The sequence below is a fragment of the Camelus bactrianus genome, chromosome 35 (assembly GCF_048773025.1).
Source record: "Camelus bactrianus isolate YW-2024 breed Bactrian camel chromosome 35, ASM4877302v1, whole genome shotgun sequence".
NCBI lineage: Eukaryota > Metazoa > Chordata > Mammalia > Artiodactyla > Camelidae > Camelus > Camelus bactrianus.
In genome coordinates, this window is record NC_133573.1 from 23,850,993 (window position 1) to 23,876,077 (window position 25,085).

Genomic DNA, 25,085 nt, shown 5'->3' on the forward strand with positions numbered 1-25,085 from the left:
TTCTTTCTCAAGACTTGTATTTTTTAGTTTTGGAACAATTAAAAAATATTGTCTCTGATAATTTCCTCTTATTTTCTTGCTTCTTTTTCTGGAACTCCTATAATTTAGATACTGGATCTGCTGGATTAATTCTCTGAATTATATCGTTTCTTGTCTATTGTCCTTTTAGTTCTGCTTTCTGGAAAATCTCCTTGGTTTTGCCATTCATTCTGTTGAATCTTAAAATTTCAGCTGCCATGTTTTCAGTTTCTACAAGTTCTGTCTTGTCCTCTGTTCTCTTCGTTTATCTTTCAGGATACTTATGATTTTTAAAAATGTTTTTCATCTGGTTCCTTTATTGTCTTTATTTCATACACGTACCTTCTCTCTCTCCTTTTTAAAAAGTCTTTTTTTTTTTTTTTATCTTGGAGCCTTTCTTTAGTTTTCTAATTCTAGACCTTTATTCATATTTAAGAGTGAGGGACACACATGCACGGAAACTTTGTGTACCTGGGTGGGGCTTGTTGGCTAAGAGTGCCAACTGTCAGCAGGTGTTGATGGAAGAGTCTCAGATGATAGTCATCTGTGGTTCTCTCTTCTAGGGTTGTCCGGTCTCTGCAGAGAAGAATCCTCTAATCACTCTGTGTTGTGGGAGCAGGGGTAGAAGGAAGGGGACTAGAGGCCGCACTGTTAGTATGACTTCCATGGAAGACTTTGTCGTGTTCTAACATGTCCCCTTACAGTTCTCTGGGGCGTTGTGGACTTGAGTCTTGCAGAGGAGGATTTAGTTTACAGAGGAGGATTAGCTGCTGGGCTGGGCCAGGTGAGGAAGACTGGCTGAGTCTTCCTGCCCCTTTTATGGGCTTTAGACAGTCACCCTCTTCGGAGCCCAGAGCCATGGTCCCCATCATGCATGAGAGAGCTCTGGGTTCTACCTGTCGCTCACGGGTACCCCTCATTGGCTTTCTGTTTTGCGGACTTTGGTTATTGTCTCTTCTCTGCACTTGTCTCCTCTTTGGGCCTTTTTTTCCCTATGGGATCTTTTAAATCATTTTAGTAGCATTTCAGGAGGGAACATGGGGATAGATAAATGCCCCTGCTCAACCAGAACCCTCCCTTTCCCTTTTTCCTGGCATAAATCGTGTCCTGGTCCTTAGTCTGATTAGCATTTGTCTTGGATGACGTGAGTGAGTTCTTCATCGATGAGTATTGATGGGGGGCGAGCAGGGCCCTCCCTCTGAGGTCTTTCAGCCTTTGCCCCTCCGTCACCCCAGGCAGTGAAGACCGGCTGCTAAGTGGCCCTTTTCAATGCCTGCTTTGCTCACTGGCTTCTTCTAGGACAGCGTACCTGAGTATTTCTTTCTCTCTCTCCCCGGTGCCCTCCTGTGGTGCTAGTCCAGATCCAGGGTGATTCCTGACGCTGGACGCGCGCGCTGTTCTCGCCGTCGGAGCTGGGCTCCGGGCTGTGCCCGCGGGGGTGTTCCCGCAACTGCGTAGACCAGCTCCTCAGCCGATCCCTTCTGCGGCTTCCTTCATCCCATCTGAACTTCCTTGTCTTGGGCAGCTCTTCCTCTTATATCGGGATGCAGACGTGAGTCTTAGTGTCCTCAGAGGTGGAATTTGAGCTTTTCTTTCCCTTGTTTCTAGTTATTTCTGAGAAGAGGGCCGAAAGTTTTTATTCTGCCATCTCCCTTTTTTTTTTTTTCAGTGGAGCTTGAACCCAGGACCTACCACTGAACTGTATCCCTCCGCCTCTCAACCCCCCCCCCCCCCAGTTCCGGCGTCTCTTATCGGACGTGTACTCTCATTAATTTCAAGTTAGATTTTATCAGTTTCTGTCTCAAAAGATGAACTTTCCCCAACATTACCCTCCAGTTCTCAGGCAGTTTCTTTAATATGTATACAAAGCACGCCTGAAATTATGACTCGATGGGACCAAAGCTTTTTCTTGCTCAATTTTTGCCTTATGTTCTTCCAGGGAAGACCCACCAACACGTTCTCAGCCAGACAGTGATGACGAGGCAGAAGAAATACAGGTTGGTTCAAAATAAACTTATGTAGAGAAGTGCATTCCGTTTAAATGCTCTCTGAAACAGTTCCGGCGTTAAGATCTTAGAGTACGTTCGGTAAAGTGAGAAATTACACAGAAATCTCACTTTGACATATCGTCTCCCATGTATGTGTCATTTTTAGATAGAGCACTGCTTTTGGAAGCCCTTGCACTTTCCACATTTAACATTTTGTTTCTGTCCTCTTTTGCCTGCAGTGGTCGGATGATGAGAACACGGCCACGCTTACGGTAAGAGCCGCTCGGTGTGGGGACAGCTGCGTGCCGACACAGGGGCACTTCCAGGTGTCAGCACTGATCTCTCTAAATTCTCATTTACTCACCATTTCAGGTTTTTATTCATTATTTTGAAAAATAACTTAAATCTCTGTTTATAGGCAAGTACAGCCTGTTCTTTTTTTCCCCTTTGATTTCAAAGGAAACATTTCAAGTGCTTGGTTGATGCCTTGACTTGCTTCTGCTCAGCTCTGAAAGAATCAAGCCTGACATTCAGCTCTGAGGTTCCCAGATCTGTGAAGCCTAACTCAAAGTGAAAATCTATATTCACTTTTTAAGTATATTTAAATGGCATAAAAATTGCAGTTTATTTCAAGTGAGAGATTGTGGCTTTAACCAGTATCTTGTATCAAAATGTAGAAGTTGCTCAAGCATGTTTGAGTCTTTCAGGATAAGTGTGTTGTCAAATTCAACTTAAAATATGTTTTAGTTAAAATCTTTTTAAATGAATGAGGTTATTTCCAAAAATATGATAGGTCAATGAAGCTCCTCATACGTTAAGATAAAAGAGAAAGGTTTTTATAAAATTCCCTACAAATAAATGTAAAGGCATAATAAAGGAAATTATTAGGGGCGGGTTTATTCTAATACAGTTCTAAATAAAGAGGTACTTCTGTTAATGTTAATGGAAGAGATATGATGTCCAGGATACAAGAAAAGAAAAGTGGAGGTGCCTCAGCTGACATTTCCTTAGGTTTGAAAAGCACACCAACACACGCAGGAAGGGGAGTTTTACATGTTTTGTTTGACTCTGGGTACCACTCAGATCAGTCACTCTCCTTTTATGAAAATTCTGTTCAGTTCAACATCCATGTTAGTTATCGCCCATATTCAGTGCCCTAATAGTCGGTTCTGTGAAGTAAACAAAGATGAATGTGATTTGATTCCTGACATTAGAGAAAGGTGCCCCAATTTGGGTGCAGAAGACAAAGTGCTGTCAGAACAGCACAGCCAAGAGAACAGTTACAACCAAGGGCATCTAGAAGTACTTCCGTATGGGAAGGATGATCAGTATCAACTCACGTTTTCTAGTATAGATAGATAGATACAGAATATACATGTGTGTAATTACCAAACTCTTGTTTGCTAAGGCCTGGAGTGACATAATGACATCATGGTGGCAATGAGCACACCTAGTGCCCTGATCATGGTTTGTAAGTACCATTCTCCACTCAAAGGAATCAAAACTTGGAGGAATTCAAGACTGGGGGTGGGAAAGTAAAGATCAACCTGTACCAACTTGTGTCAGAAAGTAAGAAGGATGCAGACCTGACAAAAAGGACCCGGAAGCCAGCCTGAATGGGCTCCCACTGTCTGAATACTTGAGTATCATAACAAAACGATAGTAATGGAGTATAACCACCGACTAAAATTAGAATCCATGACCCCGTACTGACACAAGGAAATGATTAAATTAGGTAAGTGGAGCAGAAGAGAAAGCCCTTTATAGTAGAAAGGATACCAGCTAATAAATGTGGAAGGAATGGTAGCATTAGAAATCACCATTGGGCAATCATTATAGTAATAATTGATAAATAAGTGTTAAAACTAGTGGGTGAGTATTGGATGAGGATATTTGAATATTCTCAAAGTATCTCCACCAAAATTATATAGTTATAAAGCTATAAAGAGAGGAAAGATAACCTTCCAGTGGAAAGACCTGCCGGCAGCATGATCAGAGTTAACCTCATCCGAGATGGGACAACTGACATCATGTGCCTCTTTCTAGCACAGAAGGACACATCACCTGCCAACAGCGCGCAGCCGGCCTCCAGTCATGGGAAGCATCCAACACACTCGGCGTTTTGGAGATTACATGGCATTACTGCCCCATAAGTATTCCATAATGTCAGGGTCGTGAAAGATGATGAGCAGAGAGAGGAACTGTTATGGGTGGAAGGAGATTAGAGAGACACAACAGCTGAACACAGTGCCCTGTTCTAGACTGAATCTGGGCCAGAAGAACATGTTCTAACTCTCTTTCACTGTAAGAGACATTATCAGGACAATAGGCACATTTTGAATAAAATCTATAGATGAGATAATGTTATTGTATCAGGGTTAGCCCCCTGATTTTGATCATTTGGCTAGGTTATGTAAAAAAAAAAGTTACTACTTTTTAGGAAATATATATTGAAGTATTGTACTTAGGGGTAAAGGGACATCATGACTTCAGTTTACTTTAAAAGAGTGTAGGAAAAGAAAATACATTTTATACACACACATATATACATATATGGATACACACATACCTGCATAATTATACACAGAAAGGGGTTAGGGAGGGAGAATCATAAAGCAATGTGGTAAAACACCTGAGTGAAAAGGATACAGAAATTCTTGTTACTCTTCTTTTAATGAAAGAGTCTGAAATTATTTCAAAATGATCCTAAAATTTGTTTATTTTATTTTTAGAGGTTTTGTTTGTTTTGTTTTGTTTTTGGTAGAGAAGGTAATTAGGTTTATTTATTTTTAGAGGCAATACTGGGGATTGACCCCAGGACCTCATGCATGCTAAGCACACACTCTTCCACTGAGCTGTACTCTACCCCCCGAAATTATTTCGCAGTAAAAAGTTAATTGAAAAAGTGATTGGATTTCACTGGTGGAACTAGATGTTGCTGGACAGGGCAACAAAAGGAATGTGAGCTAAGATCCAAGGTGGGGAAATTACCTTTGGTGAGTGGTAATAGTCCATTGGTAGAAACAGAAAAACCCCCAAATTAAAAATGGAAATAGACAATCGAGATGAGTACATTTCAAAAGCACAAATGGTGAATTTCAAAGGGCAAGTTATCAAAAGTGTACAAATCAAGTGACAGCAGTTGTGTTAGTTTTATAGAATGTTATACTTTATGGACAGGTACACATATCATAGGTGTGAAGCTGTGGCTCTAGAAGAATTTGTTCAGTTTTGTGATGATGGTTTCCTGTGGGGAGAGGGAAGGACTAGGGGGAGAGCAATGAGATTAGGAGCCTCTTTGGTATCTGTGATGCCTTAAGAAATGGTCTGGATCACATATGCCAAATTGTTGAATGTATGTATCCAGGAACATAAGTATATATTTTTGTGTATTTGAAACATTTCATGATTATATAAAAAAAATTCTTTTAAAGAGATGCCCTTTCTGAGTAGGGGGCTGTGGTGGGTAGAGTTGGAAAAATAGTGAGTCTGGATCACAGAAATTCCACGGATATGATTAAAAATGTGGATTTCATCACACTTAAAACAGGAACCTTTTCTCAGGCAGCTGAGGTGTTTGGCATATTTAAAATTGACTCGTTGAGCTATAGGCTTTAAAAGAACCCTGTTACTAGTTAAATCTGTTAAAATTTTCAGGAAAAGGTAGAATCATGACTCCCACATAGATATAAAACTCTTTAATACATGTTGAAGATTTTATTTAACTCGAGGGAACCAAGCAGATGTCATAACTGGCTCAAAAGAGAGTCCAAAGGACAGACATATTTATAGGTTAGGACTGAGGTAAATGTGTAAATGAGGCAGAACTGGTTTTGCCTTCCTGAGAGGTTGGAGGAAGGACAGTCAGATTCCTGTCAGATAGAATAGAATTTTCACGTCCATAAGTAATACTTGGTTATCCCTTCCTGTAACAGACCAAGTTGTAAACTAGCTCGCAGGCCCAGCTAGAATCGGGTAACCCAGAAGGTGCGGTATGTATACATACCACTGAAGCACACATTTTTCTGTACAGTGCATAAACTGTTTATCATTTCAATTTGTTTTAGGATCCTTATGGCAGGATTTCTTAAAGTTGAATAATTTGAGGATTTGAGAGAACCTCTTTTAAAATGTAATACAGAATAGCCAATATTCTGTAATAACTAAATGAAGTATAATTTTTAAAAATTGGGAATCACAGCATTGTACATTTGTAACTTACATAATAAAGAAAAAATAAAATGTAATTCAGAAATATAAAGGCAATCCTTATATGTGAAGCGTTATGGAATAGGAAAATTATATTGTTTTGTCTCCAAAGATTGAACCCTTCATATTGTAAAATTTGTGCAACTGTGCCGTTTAGTGAAAATACTGCTAATGTAGATCGTGGATGAGGTTTCTATGGGGAGAGCTTTAGGGAAGCCAAACCAGCAACTTCAGGGGATTATAAGTAAATTACTGGCTTAGCATAAATCATAATTCCTTTTGATGGGGAGAGGTGAATGGAAAATGAAAGACTCAAGGCTGTAACTCGCTTTGAAAGTCTCTCAAAATGGCTACAGTGTAGTTCCCTGTATCTAAGCCGAGGACGTGGAGCAGAAGGTAGAGACGGCGGCTCTGAGGACGTGGAGCAGAAGGTAGAGACGGCGGCTGCCTGGCCGAGAACGAAGGGACAGCTGCCGCTGCAGCCCAGCGGAAAGAAGGGACGTCCAGCGCCCTTGACCTCTCCCTCTACTCGCTAGTCTGTTCCTTAACGCTCATATCTAGTTTGGGGGGTTTATTACCTTTTTTTTTTTTTAACTTTCATATTTTAATCTTCCAATTCTTGTCACGGTTTTTTCTGTCATAACTGGCTCAGGTCTTGGAGGTCAGTGTAAGCCATTTGATTTATATTTGCGATATGTACTTTAGCTTGTTCTAGACCTATTCTAACTTTTTTTCCCCCTTTTGGAAGAACTTTTCATTACTGGACTTTTTCAGTATTTGTAGTTGCCCAATAGGGGGCAGCAAATATAAAGGGATAAAGTAGGGGAGGGTATAGCTCAAGTGGTAGAGCGCATGCTTAGCATGCATGAGGTCTCGGGTTCAATCCCCAGTACTTCCTCTAACAACAGATAAATAAGTAAACCTAATTATTTCTCCCACCCCCCAAATAAATAAATAAATTAATTAATTAATTTAAAAAAGGGATAAAGTGGCTACAGAGAATCAGTGTTAGTATTTTTGTATTCTTGTCCCTCCTGCAGGTCCCTGTGCCTTATTCCTCTTTTCTCTACTTTATGTCCATGGGCTCCTTTGCTGGTGACATAAGGCCCAAGGGAGAGCATAATAGTAATTAGGTTTACCTACACTCCTGTGTTTCTATTTACCTCCTGGTGGAAACGACCCTGTGGGTTTTTGGGTACTTACCATTATAAAATATGCATTTTAAAATCGACCAAAAAGGAAAGAACATTTTTAACTTCACCAAGGTCCTGCTTTTTGAGTTTTGTTTATATTAAAACTTGTCTGGAAATAGCCATGTTTAAATACAGTTAACCACATAATTTATTTCTCACTCTTATGAAGCCCTTAGGGGATGGGTCCAGGAATCTTTTCCTGCAAACAGAAAGGCTTCTGGCCCTTTAAATCTGAGGTACTACTTCTAAGAGTCGGAGGATATGTACAGGTGATACTCCGCTCGTCTCTTTTCACTTAATAAATGCTGGTTTCATGTATGTGTTAAGAGCACCCTTCCTTCCTGATATCCCCACATCCCTGTTCAGCTTTGTGGGTCTTGATTGCTTTGGAAAGCGTCATTTTAGCACTTGTTATTCATTTCCGTTTCTCATGTTATTTGATCGCTGTGTTTATTTAGCTGAGTTCAGAAATTCTGATGGTAGTTTGTATTTTCAGTTACCTTTTAACACCTTGAAGAGTTGGACCTTGAGATTTTGATCTATTTTCTATATTTATTGTGAATGATACTGACTTGCCTAAATGATTTCTTCCCTCTCTCTGTAGGCACCAGAATTTCCTGAGTTCACCACCAAAGTCCAAGAAGCTATCAATTCCCTGGGGGGCAGTGTATTTCCTAAGCTTAACTGGAGTGCCCCAAGGGTAGGAACATTTCAGTAAATCTCTCACTGTTTGAATATTCTTTGTTCTGCTCTTCCATTTCATTTTATATCCCCACGGAGGGTCCAATTATATTCCTAATTCTAGGGAAAATACTATGGAGTTGATTTTCACTCTCCCCCTGTTACTTTATTTTCCTTCATTTTGCAGTACACTTTCCTGGGTCTGTGAAATACTGTATATTTTGCCAGAAGACAGTTTCAACCTCTTGTGTTGCTGATCACACTAGAAATCTGAGGAAAGCCTTTCTCTGCTCTTTTCAAAACTTCAGCTGTTCAGTTTGATGGAGACACTTTTCTCTATTGAAAAGTAATAAAAATTAAAATGTCACAGGATCTAGAAATGGAGCAGTTTGACAAATCAACTGACATTTTCTTAAATTGTGTTTTATTGTTTCAACATTGCATTGACAAGATTTTTTTTTTTAAGTGGAGGCCTGGGAAAAAATTCCATTATTTTTCCTACACCAGTAGAAAACAGTTTTATGTCAGCAAAGCTCATTTGAGGAACCAAGACTTATTTGCATTTTCACAAATCATGTCACGTGTTTCTCTTTTCTTATTCTAAAATGAATGATAAACTGCTTAATCTGGTTTTTATTTTGACTTATTAAAATTAGTGACACATATACATAGTTTAAGTTTTCGAAAGATCCGGAAGCTTGCTAATAAAATCAGTATGCCCTGACACCTGCTTTGCTTCCTCATTTCCCACTGCTCAGAAGCAGCTGCTTTCAAATAGTTTAGTACATTCTTTGTTTTTTTCTTCTACTTCTTATTTCTTCTGTCTCACGTATTTATTACTGACTTCCTAATTTCAAGCAGAAACGTTCAGCTCTCTTTCATCTTCTATCCCTCTGACTTTCTGTTCCACTGACCTCATAGGAACAGCACACATTGATTAGATCCGTGTTCCATGTTTCTCCTGTTACATTTATGCAAACACCATGCACACATCGGACACATACCATACATTGCTTACGTTTTTTTCTTCAACATTTTGTATTCCCTGGAGTTAGTGATTGTCGTTGATTCAGTTGCCTGGTTTTCTGTGCATACACTGTCGTTTCAGTGGAGTTAAATCTGTGTGTTCAGTATACCACCTCTAACCAGAAGTCCATCATCTTTTTCCATTGGGAGAGATTTTAAAGAAGTTATTGAAGCTTATTTTTAGATTATGAGCATCGTTCTTTACAATTGATCTGGCCTGAGGCTTTCCAGTTAAGATGGGGAGATTATTTGTGGTTTTAAGTGATTCTTTTGTTCATTTATTTATTTCTTAAGTGCCGGCTGTGCGCCAGTGCTTTCTTTCGTAGAGCATGGATAATTGGACATTTTTTTTGCAGTCATTAGTTTTCTCAAAATTATATTACTGTCCTGTGTCTGCTCTATCTATGGGAGCAGTATATTTTTTAAATGACTTATTCTATCATTTTTATGCATGTTTCACTGAGATTTGTGCCTCCTGTGTCTGCTGTCCTTACCCATTTGATTCCTATGTATGAGATGTTCACTATTTTAAATTGCAACGGTTCAGAATATGTCACCTCTTCTCTCACAGAGTCAATAGACATGGGTCTTACCTGCTTCAGTCACCAGACTTCAGTGTTCCAGCTGTCTCTCCCAGAAACAGGAAGAAAGGAAAGCTTCTCTATTTTCTTAGAGGGGAGCTAGTCAGGCTATCTCTTTATACCTGGGTCGTATCACTGAAGTATCAGCATTTCTGATACCTCTCTATCCCCTTCTTTCATCATCTGTAAGGAAGACATAGGGGAGTGCTTGGGCACCTTTCATTTGAGGACCTTAACGCCTCAGTTCAAAACTGAGTGTCCAGCATGCAGTAGAGATGCTAATCCCTGTGTGGAAGTGTAACTTGACATTTGACAGTACAGCTACAATTTCTTACCTGACTTTTTCCTTTAAACCCTTGAAATGACATGCATTATTGAGTCTGTATATACGCCTGAATGCCATTCATGGCAACTAACTTGGAATATATACTGAGCAGCACATGCTTTATGATTCAGGATGCGTACTGGATAGCAATGAACAGTTCCCTGAAGTGTAAAACCCTCAGCGACATCTTTCTACTGTTCAAGAGTTCTGATTTCATCACCCGTGACTTCACCCAACCGTAAGTATGTCCCTTGTTCTCTTACGTCAGCAGTTTCGGTGCTTGTGAGCATTTTTCTACAGGTGAAATTCCATTAGTTCTAGTACCGTTATAAACAGTTCCCCACAGCAAGGCTGTTTCATTTTCTCAAATAACCTATTAAAGCAAACCTTTCTTTTCCTTTGGCAGCAAATACTGTTCAATGAATGAATACATGTAAATATCAAGGGCTTTCTATATATCTGCCCATTAAATATATGGGTAATTTTTTTCTTATTATAAAACCACGGGGGAGGGTATAGCTCAAGTGGTGGCGTGCACGCTTACCAAGCATGAGGTCCTGGGTTCAGTCCCAGCACCACCATATGAACAAACAAACAAACCTGTTACCTCCCCCTCATAAAACAAAACAAACCCCCAATATATGCTTATCATAGAAAAATTAAATTAGGGACTATAGCCAAACAAAAACAGGAAATGTAAACGCATTCATTAGCTCACCACAATCAGTTTTACATATTTGCAGGATTCTGTCTATGCATAGGTATAGTACATAGACCTATGTCTAACTATTTCAATTTTTTTAAAACAAAAATGAGATCGCGTCGTTCATACTGCTTAGCAGCCTGCTTTTGCACTTCTCAGTATATAGCAAACATCTTTATGTGTCATGAAATACTTTTAAGGCATCGTTGTTTTAAACTTCCTGAAGACTTTTCTCCTGGAGAGCTGTAGCACCATTTGGATCGCCAGTCCTCTCTTCTCACGGCAGTTGTGCAGGGAATATCCTTGAGCTTAAATCCTTGTGCACCTTCCTGATTTTTCCTCTTGGATAAATTCCTAGACCTGGACTTACTGTTCCCCTTCCCTTGCCGGTTACCCCAGGTCTCATCCTCCCTGTGGACAGACGGCACGTTCCCCTCCCCTTGCCGGTTACCCCGGGGCTCATCGCCGGTTACCCGGGGGCTCATCCTCCCCGTGGGCAGACGGCCGCCCACACTGCTGAGCTGTAGGCCATCTCTTTATGCTTCTTTTGTTCTGTCACCAAACAGCAGTTGTTCTTCTAGATTTCTTGTCCTACCCCACTTCAAACCCGAAATCTCAGTTAAACTAACCACTAAACTGACTTTTAAAATAAAGCATATCAGAATGTCTAGAAACTAAGCAGGTAGGTACACAGGGCTGGAAATTCTGTGTACACTCGCCGCGTCCCCCCAGCCGCCAGGTCAGTTTGCCCTGCGCAGTCATGCCCTTTCAGCCTAGGATCCTTTCCTGAAGAGGAGCCCGGCATGAAAAAACTGCATTCTCTGCAGGTCAGCTGCGTATCACCTCTTCTGCATCTGGTTCTGCAGCTTGGCTCCATGGTTTTAGTACTATATTAATTAAACTGAAGTTAAGTAATAATAAATAAGTGTGATTGTCCTCCAGGTTCATTAGCAAAGGATTTTACCTGTATTGGTTTTTCTGTTCCATTTACAGAAAAAGCTTGCTGTCGTTCTGACATTTAGGTATCTGCCTTTTAAGGCTGTGTTGGCACCAGTGTTGTTAGGTGTTTGCTTTAGTAAGAACACAGCAGCGTTTTCATTCTGGGAGATGCCCTCTGAGGAGAGGAAGTCGTGGCTCTCACTTTTCTTTTTTTTGCCATCATAGGAGCTTTTGGACATCAAATGCTTTTGTAAAGAAACTGCAGAATATATTATATTAAAAATACTCTGTACCTATTAATTCACTGAATACCATTTTTATATACCTTTAATATTAGTTGCAGTGTATGAGGACATTATTTCCTGTCCAAAAATGATAAATCCCTCCTAGTTCTCTGTGGCTGACAGTTTTTAATATCATCTTTGCAGTCTAGCGACCTGCAGGCTCCTCTTGGCCGGCCTCTCCCTCTTTGTCTTATGTGAATTTAGCCACGGTTCCAGCGAAGGGTAGAAACACCAGTCAGCCGTTGTTTTGCCTTTTGTCATTTTTCATTTTTGTACCGGAAAGAAGTTCAGTCAGCAGGTGAATTTTGAGGCCTTGGAATAGAAGCATTTATCCCCAGAGCGCCGCCCTTCTCCTTGTGTACGTGGTTGGGGGTTGGCAGGACAGACCCCAAGCCCTGAGCTTTCAGCCTCTCAGATGGGCAGTTCCCATGGTCACCCTTTTCTGGAAAGTTCTGTCAGGCGTCAGTGAGTTGCATAACTGTAAATCTTGCCACTAAATGAAAATCCCTATCGATCGGATCTTTACTGAAAGATAAACTTTCGTCACAGAGGCCTTTCCCAACCCCTTAAAGATTAAATTAAGAGTTTAATTCTTTAAATTGGATAGAATTCCATCAGTGATTTAATCTAACTCTTCTGTCAGTTAGAAAATGAGGCCTAAATCTGTTCAGTAATTTGCTCCCATAAACTAGTTAATGGAACCAAAGCCAGAATATAATTTCAGTAATGCTGTTCTAAACGATCTCTGTATTTTCACTTCAAAAATTCCTTCTTTTATAAATGCTTCAAAGTAAAACATTATAGAGTGTAGTAAAAGAAAGAATATTACAGTATGTAATTATATGTGTAAAATTATGTAATATGAAAATTCTGTGATATTTTCCTATTTGGGGGGAGAAAAAACAAAGCTGTTTTTGTTGGGATTACAGGTGAACAGGATTACAGGTAGAAGACCACCTAAAAAGACGTCTAAAAATCACACACAGGGGTTTTAAAAATACATTATTGAACAAGGAGTCTGGAGATGGAGTATTTCTAGGGTGAACTGAGCCGCTCATCAAGGTCACCAGGGAGCAGGTGCCCTCAGCCTCTCCCTGCGTCATCCTTGGCTTAGGCTGTGTTTGGGGTCATCACCTGATGGTTACATGATGGCTGCTGCAGGTGTGGGTATCATGTGGCGATGATATGTGAATCACAAGCAGGCGGGGTGGGTGCATTCCCTCATTCTTCTCTGGATATGAGCAAGTAGAGCATTCTGGAAGCTTCCCAGGAGACTTCCTGATAGGTTTATGGTCACACAGACGGTTACTCAGCCTCATCCAGTAGTTGGCAGAGGAACAGAAATGCCATGATTGGTGTAGACCTCTGGCCCTCAGACTTCAGCTTGCATCAGAATCATCTGGAGAATTTGGCAATACACGGATTGCTGGTCCCCACGCCCAGAGTTTCTGATTCACTAGGCTGGGAGCGGAGCCCAAGAATGTCATTTCTAACATGTTCCCAGGTGGTCCTGGTGCTGCAGGTGTGGGCCCACAGTCCTTGAGGAATGTGTCCCTAGGCGTACACGTGCATCCCTGGGATTGCGGGGGCCCAGGCGTCCGCATCTGAACAGCCCCAGTTCTGTTCGCATGGCTGGGGGTTGGGAATAGCTGGCAGTAGATAGCCAGGACTGTAAGTTGACATGGAATACTGAGTACTCTTATTTTTCCTGTTCGTCACATGGTTATTGTGCACAAGAAGCTTTAAAAAATGGAGATCGAAATATGAGAGTCAGCATAATCTGCCTGCATTACACTTGCTGAGTGGATTGTCCACATAAACATTCTATGTGACTAGACTCGTCAAGTCACAAGGCTGCTTTCATTAATTATTTTATTGATTGGGTGTCACATCTGTAGGCCAAGGCCTGAAAAAACCTGATATTCAACTGGCATTTGGAAGAAAGGGCTGAGTGAGTGAAAAAATTAATCCATTAATTGTGTCTCTGAGAGGCGCATGACTAAGGCTGATTTGACTAAAGGTCAGGAGAGTTCACTTATCTTAGTGATTTGGGCTCAGCTGTGATCAACGTAATTTTTATACATACTTAAGATTATCACAAAACTCATTATTAATCCTAAAATTCAGCAGCAAACGATTTCAGGAGTAAAATTTTGTACGTAAGTTGAACCTAACAGAATCTTTACCTTGTAGTTTTTAAGACCCATCTATTTAGATGACAGGTTTTCTGTTTCAGATGGTTACAGTTTTATTTTGCTTACTTATTTTACTTTATTTTTTAATTGAAGTGTAGTTGATTCATAATGTTTTTTGGGGGGAGGGTGTGTACAGCTCAATGGTAGAGCACGTGCTTAGCGTGTACAAGGTCCTGCATTCAATCCCCAGCACCTCCATTTAAAAATAACAAATAAATAAATCAATCTAAACACCTCCCCCTGCAAAAACAAAAGAACAAAATCCAAGAAAATTGTATTAGATTGTTCTTTTAGATAGCATCTTTTAGCTCTTTTTGAAGAATTCTACGAAAATTCGAATGAACACACCCAATCACCCTTAATTCAGCATCGTATTTTTACCTTTTCTTCACCACTGGTGAGAATCTGTGTGCCTGAACTCTTATTTTGGATCCTGCTGAGTAATGAAATCTTTAGCATCAGAACTTTGAAGCTTAATTTCCCCCTGGTGCTTTGTTTTTCTTTTATATTTCTGCCCATGACTTAAATTTTTTTCCTATATACTTAAGAATTGTTTACCATGAGGTATAATGTCGTAACCTTCTGACTTTTTAGGAAAGCTTGTCCATGAAGATTAGCCCCAGTAGACACCTGGGCGGCGTGCCCCTTTGAGGCAGTCCTGCTTCTGTGTACTGCCGCTTTACAGAGCTTCACGGTGCTGTTTTCTCTTTACAAAGGAAAACGAGCACATTGCGATCTCAGTGGATTCAGGCAACACCTAAGCTGTCTAGTCAGCTCACTGAATTACCATTCTCAGAGTTCACGAATGCTGCAATGTCTCCTTCCTCCATTCCTGCCACATTTTCTGATCCAGATTAGAGAACTCTCACCGTCTGAGTAGGTGTCATTGTAAATCTGTTCCTCCCATCCCAGAACCTCATGCCTTAACCATAACACATAGGACTCCTCTTCATGTGAAGTCTTTTCCGCTAGAGGGGTCCCTTGTTCCCACCTCCGTGGAGCTCTTTTTTATTCAATACGTTTCTTAGTTGCAGCGCAGCTCATCCTATACATATGTCCTTTCCTATCATTTTCCTCCTTTACTTGTAACAAAGCATAGGACACACTTATCTTCTCTAGACCACTTCCATATTTTTTCTGATTGTCCAAGTTGCCCTAGTTCCACACATGTGCATCCTTATCATTGAACGAGCTGCATTTGTTTTCTTTCAACTTGTGAAACAGTTGGAACATCATGATAAAAACTGTGTGTTGATCACAGTTACAAAGCTCACAGAAAAAACTCCGTCAATCTTAAGCCAGGGTCAGGGCATCATGAATGTGCCAAAAGGTGGCATTCCTGTCATCAGTGCCAGCTAAGCACAGTTCTTACAGTTTTTGGCTTTTTTCTCTTCCTTTCTTTCTTTTTCTTTTCAAAACTTCTGATCCAGAACATTGCTCTCCAAAATTCCTGTTAACTGGGTAATTGTAAAATGTATTAAAAACATACTAGCATAATTTCGTGGTAGCTTTCATCCAAGTAGACCTTTGTTTTTTGTTTTTTGTTTTTCCTTTTTTCAAAATAAAATTTTTATCATTATTGTCTCTGAAAATTCTTTTATTTTGTAATGCATATTGTAGATTATGTAACGTTAATTACTTAATAACACTTGTGTTTATTTTGACGTTTTAATAGCTAGCTAGAGGAGCTGAAATTATTTGCCAAGAATTAGGAGTTTATCATGAAACATAGGAGCCTCCTTTCTACCTAGACTGTAAACCGATGACTTTGATTTAATACTGCTTTCTCAGGGTACCTTGTTGAAAATTTCAAAGAAACACCAGTGTCGCAATAGGAAACATACCGTAGTGTAACTGCAGAACACCAGAGACAGAAGGAGTTCTTAAAAACGACCAGAGAGAAAAGGCAAATTACATAGAAACAGCAGTAGAAGTATCAGCAGATTTCTCAACAGAAATACTGTTTCATCTAGTTCTGCCTCTGCGGGGAGGCACTGGGTCGTTGGCAGTGGGGGTGGATATGGAGCAGATGTCTGCATTGTTTCTCCTTTACTTCGGATGCTTATGAATCTAGGACGTAGACTAATTCTGGGTTATAACAAGGAATTGTCTAACAGTTGCCCACCTTCCAAAGTGATCTCAAATGATTTCATATTAGTTCATCATTCAGACAAATTTCCATGTGTTATTTAAGGTATTTGTTGAGTTAACACAGGGGAGGTATTAGGTATTACGATGTATTTCTTGCTTTTGCTCATAAATAAATTTATAATACATGTTATAATTTTGTATTATATGCTGAGTTGGAATTTGATAATCTGTACTAGTTCTTACCATGGCTTTTTAGTTATGTGCTTATAGAAACAAAAACTAAAGTAGATTTAACGACTCAGTATTCCTTCTCTGTAAATTGCTTTCCTTGATCAGTGACTTGCTGTTACCTCTCTGAGGTACCTCTTTCTTGTGGCGGTTGGGAAAGTTGTTATTTTTGGAAATGAGATATCAGGTTTTTTCCTCCATTGCAGATGTAAATTTTTGGATCATCTGTGTTCTTGGTTCAGTCAGTTAAGGGAATAATACAAACATTTTTATGTTTGATATGACTGAAGCTATTTTATTGTTCCTGTTAGGAGACTTTGATTTTCTGTGAGTATTGTTTCTACTAGTATTATCAAGGTGGTAAGTAGCCTTGATTTAAGGATTTCTTTCTTTTTCTTTTTTTAGTGTAACCTGGAATTTTGGAACTTAACTTATATAAGGATTGTAAAAATTTAAGTGTTAATACTAATTATCTTAACTCACTTATGCTTTTTAAACCAACTTCCTCCAGAATATAAATGGAATTTAAATATTCATAGGCAATTCTTTGCAGTATCTCAGCTGAGCTTCTGAAAATGTTACTGTTCACCTTCGCATTCAGTCTTAATTAGATGGCTCTGCACTTTCCTCTCCTTTCAGGGATGAGACTTGGCCATCTGGTTAATCATCTTAATAAGAAAAAGCCTTGTGCAGTAATCGCACATAACACATATGTTCTCACGTCAACCTTTTGAAACTAGTCAAGGTTTTTAAATAACATTAAATATTAAACCAATCACCACTTAAAAAAATAATGTTACAGGATGGTAAAATGCAAGTATGTTTTATAAGGTATACCTATTTTAAAGTAGCAAATGAAGATTAACCAAGGGTTGAAATCAATATTTGTAGAAATGGAGAAGCATTAAAAAATTTAGATAATGAAGACCTGTATTGGAAATGTTCCTTTTGGTTTTCCTGTAGAATTTTTAAACTAGATAGATATAGAGCCTTAATCTACCTGTTCTTTATAGAATAATATATAGTATTAAGAGCTATCCTCTATAATCAGATTTATAAAAAATATGGCACCCACATGGTTAAAATCACATTTCAAGAATTAAAATGGTAGTAGTCCTGTTACATTAACCATTAAGATAGTGCCATGTTACTTTGTTTATTTGAGTTCCTTTGTCATTTTTCTTTCCCCACCTCTCTTGAATATTTTAGATACATTTAAATTAAGGAAAGATAGGCAATTCAGTTTTATGATAAAGAGTTACTGGTTAGTTGGAAGCTAAAATATTAACTATGAAAAAAATTGAGGTGTAATTGTCCAAAGATTATATTAGTTTCAGGTGTACAAGTTAATGATTTTTTTGTATATATTGCAAGATGTGAAATACTAACTTTTAAAGTAAACTTGAATTGCCTGCTTCTTATAAGAGCACTACATGTACACTTTGTACTTTTATGTATTTTCTAATTCTTCAAAATTAAACATCAGAATAAAAGCAATGTGTATCTGAGGTGATAAGTATAATGTTAGAAATCTACAGATAAGCAGCAGAAGAAATGAACAGTCACTGCTAGGAAAGAACTGTTGTCAACGTTCTGAAAATGATCACTGTGTCACGCATGCTTTAAAAGAGGAGATTGTACTGAATGTAGTTTTGTGACTGTTTTTATTGTTTAAAAATGTACTGTATTGTGAACGTTCTTCTCTCCTGTGAAAAATTTCTCTTAGCACATAATTTTTTATTGCGCAAAACAATGTATTGATTTTTGACACATTTTTCATCTTTTCATGGAGAATTTTAAAAAGTTGAAGAAAAATGTTATAAGGATTAGGTGAATTTTTATTATATATGTAATTTTTACAATATAATTTTTTACCAATTTAAATATTTAGGCTATTAAACTAGGGGGGGGAAAGGTGAGGGAATCTTCTAAAATAAAGAAAAATTTATTATGTAGAACTATTGAAAGAGATGATCAAGGTCATATGTGCTTCTCAGGGTCCATCCAGTGTTTGTGGGTTTTTGGGTTTTTTTAAGTGAAATCTGAGAGCTTTCACAGCAGCTCTAGAAGCTCCGCCCCTGAGGGAAGCAGTTCCACGTGTAGCTTAGTGCCCTGCCACCACTTCCTTGACTTCTCGTGTGATGAACGTGGACAATAACAGTAGCACTTTTCTCCCAGGACTGTTGCAAGGATTAAATGAGGTAGCAAATGTAAATGCTTCCTCTGGTGCCTGTTCACTAATACAGCGAAAACCTGCTCCTTTCAACAAAGCAGCCTGTGTGTTCCTTTCTTTGTCATTCAGATTGTATTCCTTGGTTCTCAACTGTTAATGGCAATGAAAGTTCTTATTTTTGGACGTTCTTACCCAGCCACATTATTTGTTTGTTATTGTTTGTAGCATAAACCATAAATGATTGCAGAGAATTCCAACTTAATTAGATACGCAGGGAAATTTAAAAGCTTTTCAAGCTCAGTTTCACTTGCGAATTGCCGAAGACATCTTTAAAACTACTTTTTGGTTTGCTAGTGTATTTTCTTCATAAAAATGTCCCTTGACTGCCTGTTTTGCTTATTCTTCAGTTGTTACTTTTCCCCAGAATTCTGTCACCTGCATGAGGTGATTGCTTCTGTCTACTTCCTTGACGTTGATTCTTACAACCGCCTGATGGTTATTTCCAGACAGTTATCTGCAACTCCACCCTGTCTTCTGAGTTTCCTTATTCCAGTTGCTTACTAGACATCTCTCTGTGGTTCTGCCAGGATATGTCCCACTCTGGACACCCAGGTGTAATCATTTCCCCTTTTCCTCCCTCCCCCTCCCCCAGCACCTGCTTTCCCTTCTGTCCAAGTAAATGGCCTTTGCATCACCATCCAGCTTGTCCTCAAGGCCAGCCACCCCAGTCGTCCGGCCTCTTTCTTCCTCACCCTGCACTTTGAGTCAGTCACCACGTAACACAGACTTTGTCTCCTAAATATCTTTATGTAGGGCTTCTTTCCCTCTCCCTCTCATGGCCATTGCATTAATGGGACCCTTGTCTCTCCCGAGAACTGTTGCAACAGGCCTTCTGACTGGTCTCTGTCTCCCAACTTGCCCCCTCCGTCCCCAGGCCCCCAGCACCATTACCGCTGTGATAGTCCTCAAGCCTGTGTTCTCTGATGTCCCTCAGATATTTAGAAACTTTTAACCCTGTCCCCTCCACTGTCTGTGTAATAAAGTACAACTCCCTGAGTGGGCCAGCGAGACCCTTCATGATCTGGTGCTACTTCTTGTCCAGAATTTCTCTCCAACCCTCCAACCTCATCTTTTGGCGAATTCTCCCCTCGCGTCCCACATCCCTCGATACGGTCTCCGGTAATTCTCTGCAGCCCCTCCTCCCTGTCGCATGAGGCCTTCCTGACTCCCAGCTCCCCTTCCCCGCACATAGCAGAGTAATCACTTCTCCCTTTGTGCCGCCAGAGTGTTTTTATTTTCATTTGCAGTGTTTTGAAATTCTTTGTCTACTCATTAGTCTTTCCTCACTAGACCAGCCTCCTGAAGGACAAGCGACTCTTAGTCATTTGAGCACTCAGGGCCTGGCCAGCCCCCGACAAGGTGGGGATTTAATAAAGGGTATGAAAAACTCTTCGTGAAGCTGACAGTTTATTTTAAGGGAGAAGCAATATACTTAATGGAGGAATGAATGATTCTATGAATTATTTCTTAAATGGCACACAGGGGAAGGATTAGGTTAACTATATGGCTGTAGATGGCAGAGTTGATGCTGGCAGAGAACCAGATCCCGGTCCAGCCGGGAAGCAGGGCACAGAGAGGACTGCGGTTAGACAGTCTGGCTTGTCTTGGGGACTGTATGTAGTCTTTTCTGGGTCTTAGCTTTTTTTAAATGGACAGAAAACTGGAGATTCTAGTAGCTCACACGGTTGTTTTGAGGACCAATGAAATAACATTTCAGGGTGCCTGGGCTAACGCCTGACCCTGACTAGTGCTTAATTCAGTGAATTTGAATTAGTTTTCTGTTACTGGATGCTTTTAATAAAACCTTACTCTCCTTTTAAATATAAGCAGTGTGTGTTCATAAACTGATGCTATAAAAACAAGATTCAATTGCTTTTTTTTTTTTTTGCCTCAAAGATTTATTCATTGTACTGATGATTCTCCAGATCCCTGTATAGAATATGAGGTAAGAACCTTTTTTTAAAGATCTTGATGAAGTTGATAATCCTAAATGAAGATGTTTGGAGAATTGCTGTTTATTCTTAAGTGAAATGAATCCAGTTTTTTGGACTAAATTCTCTAGGAACTTAGAGCCATTAAATTTTTTAATTTATGAAATATATACATAAAATATATATGTTATATATATATATACACATACATCCAGTATATATGCAGTATGAACATACTGTAGAATATTTTATTTTGTAATAAAAGAAACACCTTTATACTAACTGTCCATCTTAACCTGTTTAAGCTTTTTTAACCTGGTTTACAAGGAAAAGTAGTCATCACCATTTTACCATTTAGGTCCAGTGGACCTTTTTATTTTTTTTATATTGTTCACTCATTTTACAGATTACATACTGAAGAAAACAAAAGGATCACGAAAAACTTTTTACTTTTTGTATTTTTTTCAACCACAGTGTATGTGTTACCTATCCAAAATGTTTCAATAAAGATTACACAGATTTTCCAAAACCTTAATGTCAGTTTGCAACAATTGCATGTTTCTTTGTTGTTTTAATAAAGATGACTGTAGCCGTAAAAAATATATTTGTGGGTTTCAGGTTTTAATAGATAACAACAGGATAATTTTTTAGTGTGGGGCTCTTCATTTAATAATTAGGTTCTTCTCAAAAATACAGCACACGTAAAACTTGACTAATACTCACAATGATGAAAATTGAAATCAGTGCATTTTAAATTTCTAAGACATACTTTAACAATAGTTTGGTTTTTTTTTTTAAAGAAAAGCAACTTCCTATCAAAAACTTAAAAATACAAGAAAGTATGAGGAATCTACCACCCGTATTAATTAGCATTTTGGCCTTCAACTTCCCTTGAGATGTTTGTGCGTGTTTGTGTGTATGTGTGTGTGTATACACACTCTCTTCATGAGATGCTTTGTATGCCACTTTTTTTCCTCCACTTCTGGCATAGTATGAGCATTTTCACAGTTCATTAGATGTTTTTTATATCATGATTTTTAGTGACTGCTTAGAGATTTGCCATTTCATTTTTTATTTAACAGACATTTCCTCAGCACCTGCTAGGTGTTCCATACTTGTGCTGGGAACACAAAGTTAAAAAGACCCAGAAGAGAGACTTGTGTCAAATTATCATAGAACAACAGGGATGTATGGGCTTTCTCTCAAGTGTCATGTACGAGAAACTGTGGGAGGCACAGTAGGAAGGGACCGACTGGGCCCATTGGGGGATTCCAGGAATGGGGCCGAGAACAATTCACCATCTCCTAGGTCTTGAGGGGCAGAGAGCTGTGTGCCAGGATGAGGGAGGCTGGGGGCACTAGGCAGTGATTAGTGAATACTTCAGAAGGACAAGACTAGTTTTTTTCCAAAGAACATTTAAAAACAAACTCCGAAACATACATCTGTCATCCATACAATTTATAAATTGCAGCAATATGAGAATTTGCACAAATTAAATAATCAATCACAATAATAAGACCCATTTATGACTTGGACCATTGGTAGAATTGTTTTACCTTAAAATAATGGGAAAATCATAGAAGAGTTACAGTGAGTCTTTGTGATAAGCCATAATAATTTTATCAGAGTAAATAGTACAGAATGATGCTTAAGGTAGATGACTTTGAAGTTATTTTATTTTGTGATATTCGTAAAGGAGTAAGGAACGTATGAATTACAGGGCAGCTTGCATCCCAACAATGATAAGATTTACCTTCGTCATTCTTTGAGTTGCATTATGTTAGAATTCCCCAAATGATAAATAAGTGACAAAAAGGCTCTTTGTCATCAAGAGTTTTAACACAAGTTCCCCTATTCTGTTAGGCTAGTAGATTGTAACCCGATTCCCTGCATCTCATGTCAGGAATGTTTCATGATGCCTTTTTTGAAAAAACCATTTGATAACAGCAGTTAAGACACAGCCTTGACATCAAATTGTCTACTAGACTAGTGAATGTCCTCTAATTACATAGTTGGATTACTTTTTTTCCCTTTGTCTGCAGCTTGTCCTTCGAAAATGGTGCGAATTAATTCCTGGGGCTGAGTTCAGATGTTTTGTCAAGGAAAATAAGCTTATTGGTGAGTTTTTTTGTTTTTTTAATCTTTGTAAGTAATCGTTAAAAAAAGAAAAGCTTTTGATGGAAATAAATTACTTAGTAATTAAGACAGGGTAACAGTCAGTTTTTATCTCAGATGCTGCCTGTAAGCAGTTGGCACTGACTCTCTGGAATGCTCTGTTGACGATGATCATGAGGCCACATTCCCTTCCTACAGGAAATCATGTCTGTCTGGATTCCAGAGGCATAGGTGATGGTCTTCACCATCCCCAGTTTAGGATGCGTATAATACCACCTACCTTCTCTTTGGGGCTTTCCTAAGTATTACTAGCAACGCACTGCTTATTTTAAGCATCATAAAAAGCGCAGTTTTTGAACTTTATTTCTACCCAGAGAAAATACGTGAACAAGTATGTGCATTACTTTAAAAGCCGCCCATTTTCTTTCCTCTCAGGTTATTATTTTGTCTGCTATGATATTCCCAAGTTAAACATTGAAAATAACTTGCTCTTATTTTGTCTAAGCACATTTTCCGTGATCATCAACCAAGAAAGTGTGATTTGAACAGAATCATATCAACACTGTTTTGTTTATTTAATGTGATATTGACATGTATTAACTTACCCAAAATAAACTTGGGGTATTCGAATTTATCGTGTTACTAGATATTCCTGAATGAAAAACTGCAATGTAAGTGCAACTAAAGAAGGGAGTCATGGCAGGGGGCAGTGTAGCTCAGTGGTAGAGCATGTGCTTAGCATGCACGAGGTCCTGGATTTAATCCCCAACACCTCCATTAAAAATAAATAAACCTAATTACCTCCCCCCTCCAAACAAACAAACTAACCCCTCAAAAAAGAAAGGAGTCCTACATATGATTAAGAAATTGGATGGAAGTCCTCCTTTTAGAGTAGAGAACTTTTTCCTAGACGTGGAGCAAACTGAAGGAGTTTTTACAGTACTCCCTTCTGTGTATTTGGAGTATCAGCAAGTCACTCTGAAGAAAGGAATGCTTACTTTTCCATGGCCTGAAACGTCAGGCTTGTGAGGGCGGGACAGCACGTATGAACAGGAAAAACAGGCTGCTTCCGTGCAATGCATTAGGAACACAAAAGACATACAGTGACAGATATTTCACATTTTCTCAAAGAAAATGGAAAAGGATGCCAATTTTTAGAGAGTTCACTGGAAAAAATGAACTGACTGTGTGCAGGTTTAAAATTTCTTTCATTTTTTACCTAATAAACATTTTTATGACTTTGAATTCTTTCCGTTTTACTAAATAAAAGTAACTGCCATTTCTAAAGTAAGAATGCATGGCAAGATGGAACTTCAGGGTTCACCGGTCCATATGAACCTTTATAACTGGTAAGTTTTATATCTGTATAAAATGCTAAGTAATGTATAATGCAGGCCTCATCTGATTGGTCTTCTGGTCTACTTTAATGATTCTTTCAAAAAGAGGTTCAAATCACATTTTGATGTTTCAGAAAAGAATATTATATATTAACAGAATATAAAATATTTTCTTGTTAGGTATTTCTCAGAGGGACTACACACAATACTATGATCATATTTCTAAACAAAAGGAAGAGATTTGCAGAGGCATACAAGACTTTTTCAAGAAACACATACAGTATAAATTCTTAGATGAAGACTGTGAGTATTTTTTACTGACCCAGTGAAATGCATGTTACTGAACCTTATTTCACAGTGGTGTATATTTTAAAATTGGATTTGAAAAACTATTTTAAGCATTTTGCTATATTACAGTATTGCTGATGGATTGGCATGTTGATTTTACCTTTTTTAACCAGAGTCCCTTTTTAATACTGAGACAGTTCTCTCTCCTGTCTTTTGAGGTATTTTATTATACAGCTCAGAGAGTCTCTACAGAGAACCAGATGCTTCTGTTATTAGGACTAAAATTAGCTGGTTGACTTACCTACCTTTCTAGATTTTTTATTTGAATGACCAGATAGCACTAGTTACGAAGCAAATATTTGTGAGTTGTTAGTAAGAACTGAAGGTATATTGTGTATGAGACAGTTTTCATGCATTGTCAAATTATGTCTTCTGTGGTTTACATTTTTCTACTTGCCAAGCCTGGGGTCTATGACAGATTTGACTTTTAAAAAAGATTAATCATGCCATAAGCACAGCTAGATTTTATGCTTTCCTACTACAGGTTTGGCTCATTTAATTCCCCATCAAATAGTAAGTTCCTGATGCACCTTTCACTAGTGTGGGTAACCTGTCTGTAATGGTGAACCGGTTGAGGCAATGTCGGTGTCTGGTTTGAATTTTTAAATATAAGGGATGATGGCTGAGGATGAGAAAAGAAAAGCAAAATTATGGAAGTGA

General features: G+C 38.8%; 1 protein-coding gene across 1 annotated transcript in view; it reads left to right on the forward strand.

Moving 5' to 3' along the window:
* CDC123 (cell division cycle 123) overlaps positions 1-25,085 on the forward strand; it is a 43,039-nt gene that overhangs the window by 7,093 nt on the left and 10,861 nt on the right. Inside the window, exons 3-9 of the mRNA XM_010953715.3 lie at positions 1,958-2,015; positions 2,246-2,278; positions 8,013-8,108; positions 10,153-10,259; positions 20,591-20,639; positions 22,668-22,743; positions 24,258-24,380. Of these exons, the coding sequence (XP_010952017.1) occupies positions 1,958-2,015; positions 2,246-2,278; positions 8,013-8,108; positions 10,153-10,259; positions 20,591-20,639; positions 22,668-22,743; positions 24,258-24,380 (542 nt within the window). The remainder of the gene's footprint in view (positions 1-1,957; positions 2,016-2,245; positions 2,279-8,012; positions 8,109-10,152; positions 10,260-20,590; positions 20,640-22,667; positions 22,744-24,257; positions 24,381-25,085) is intronic.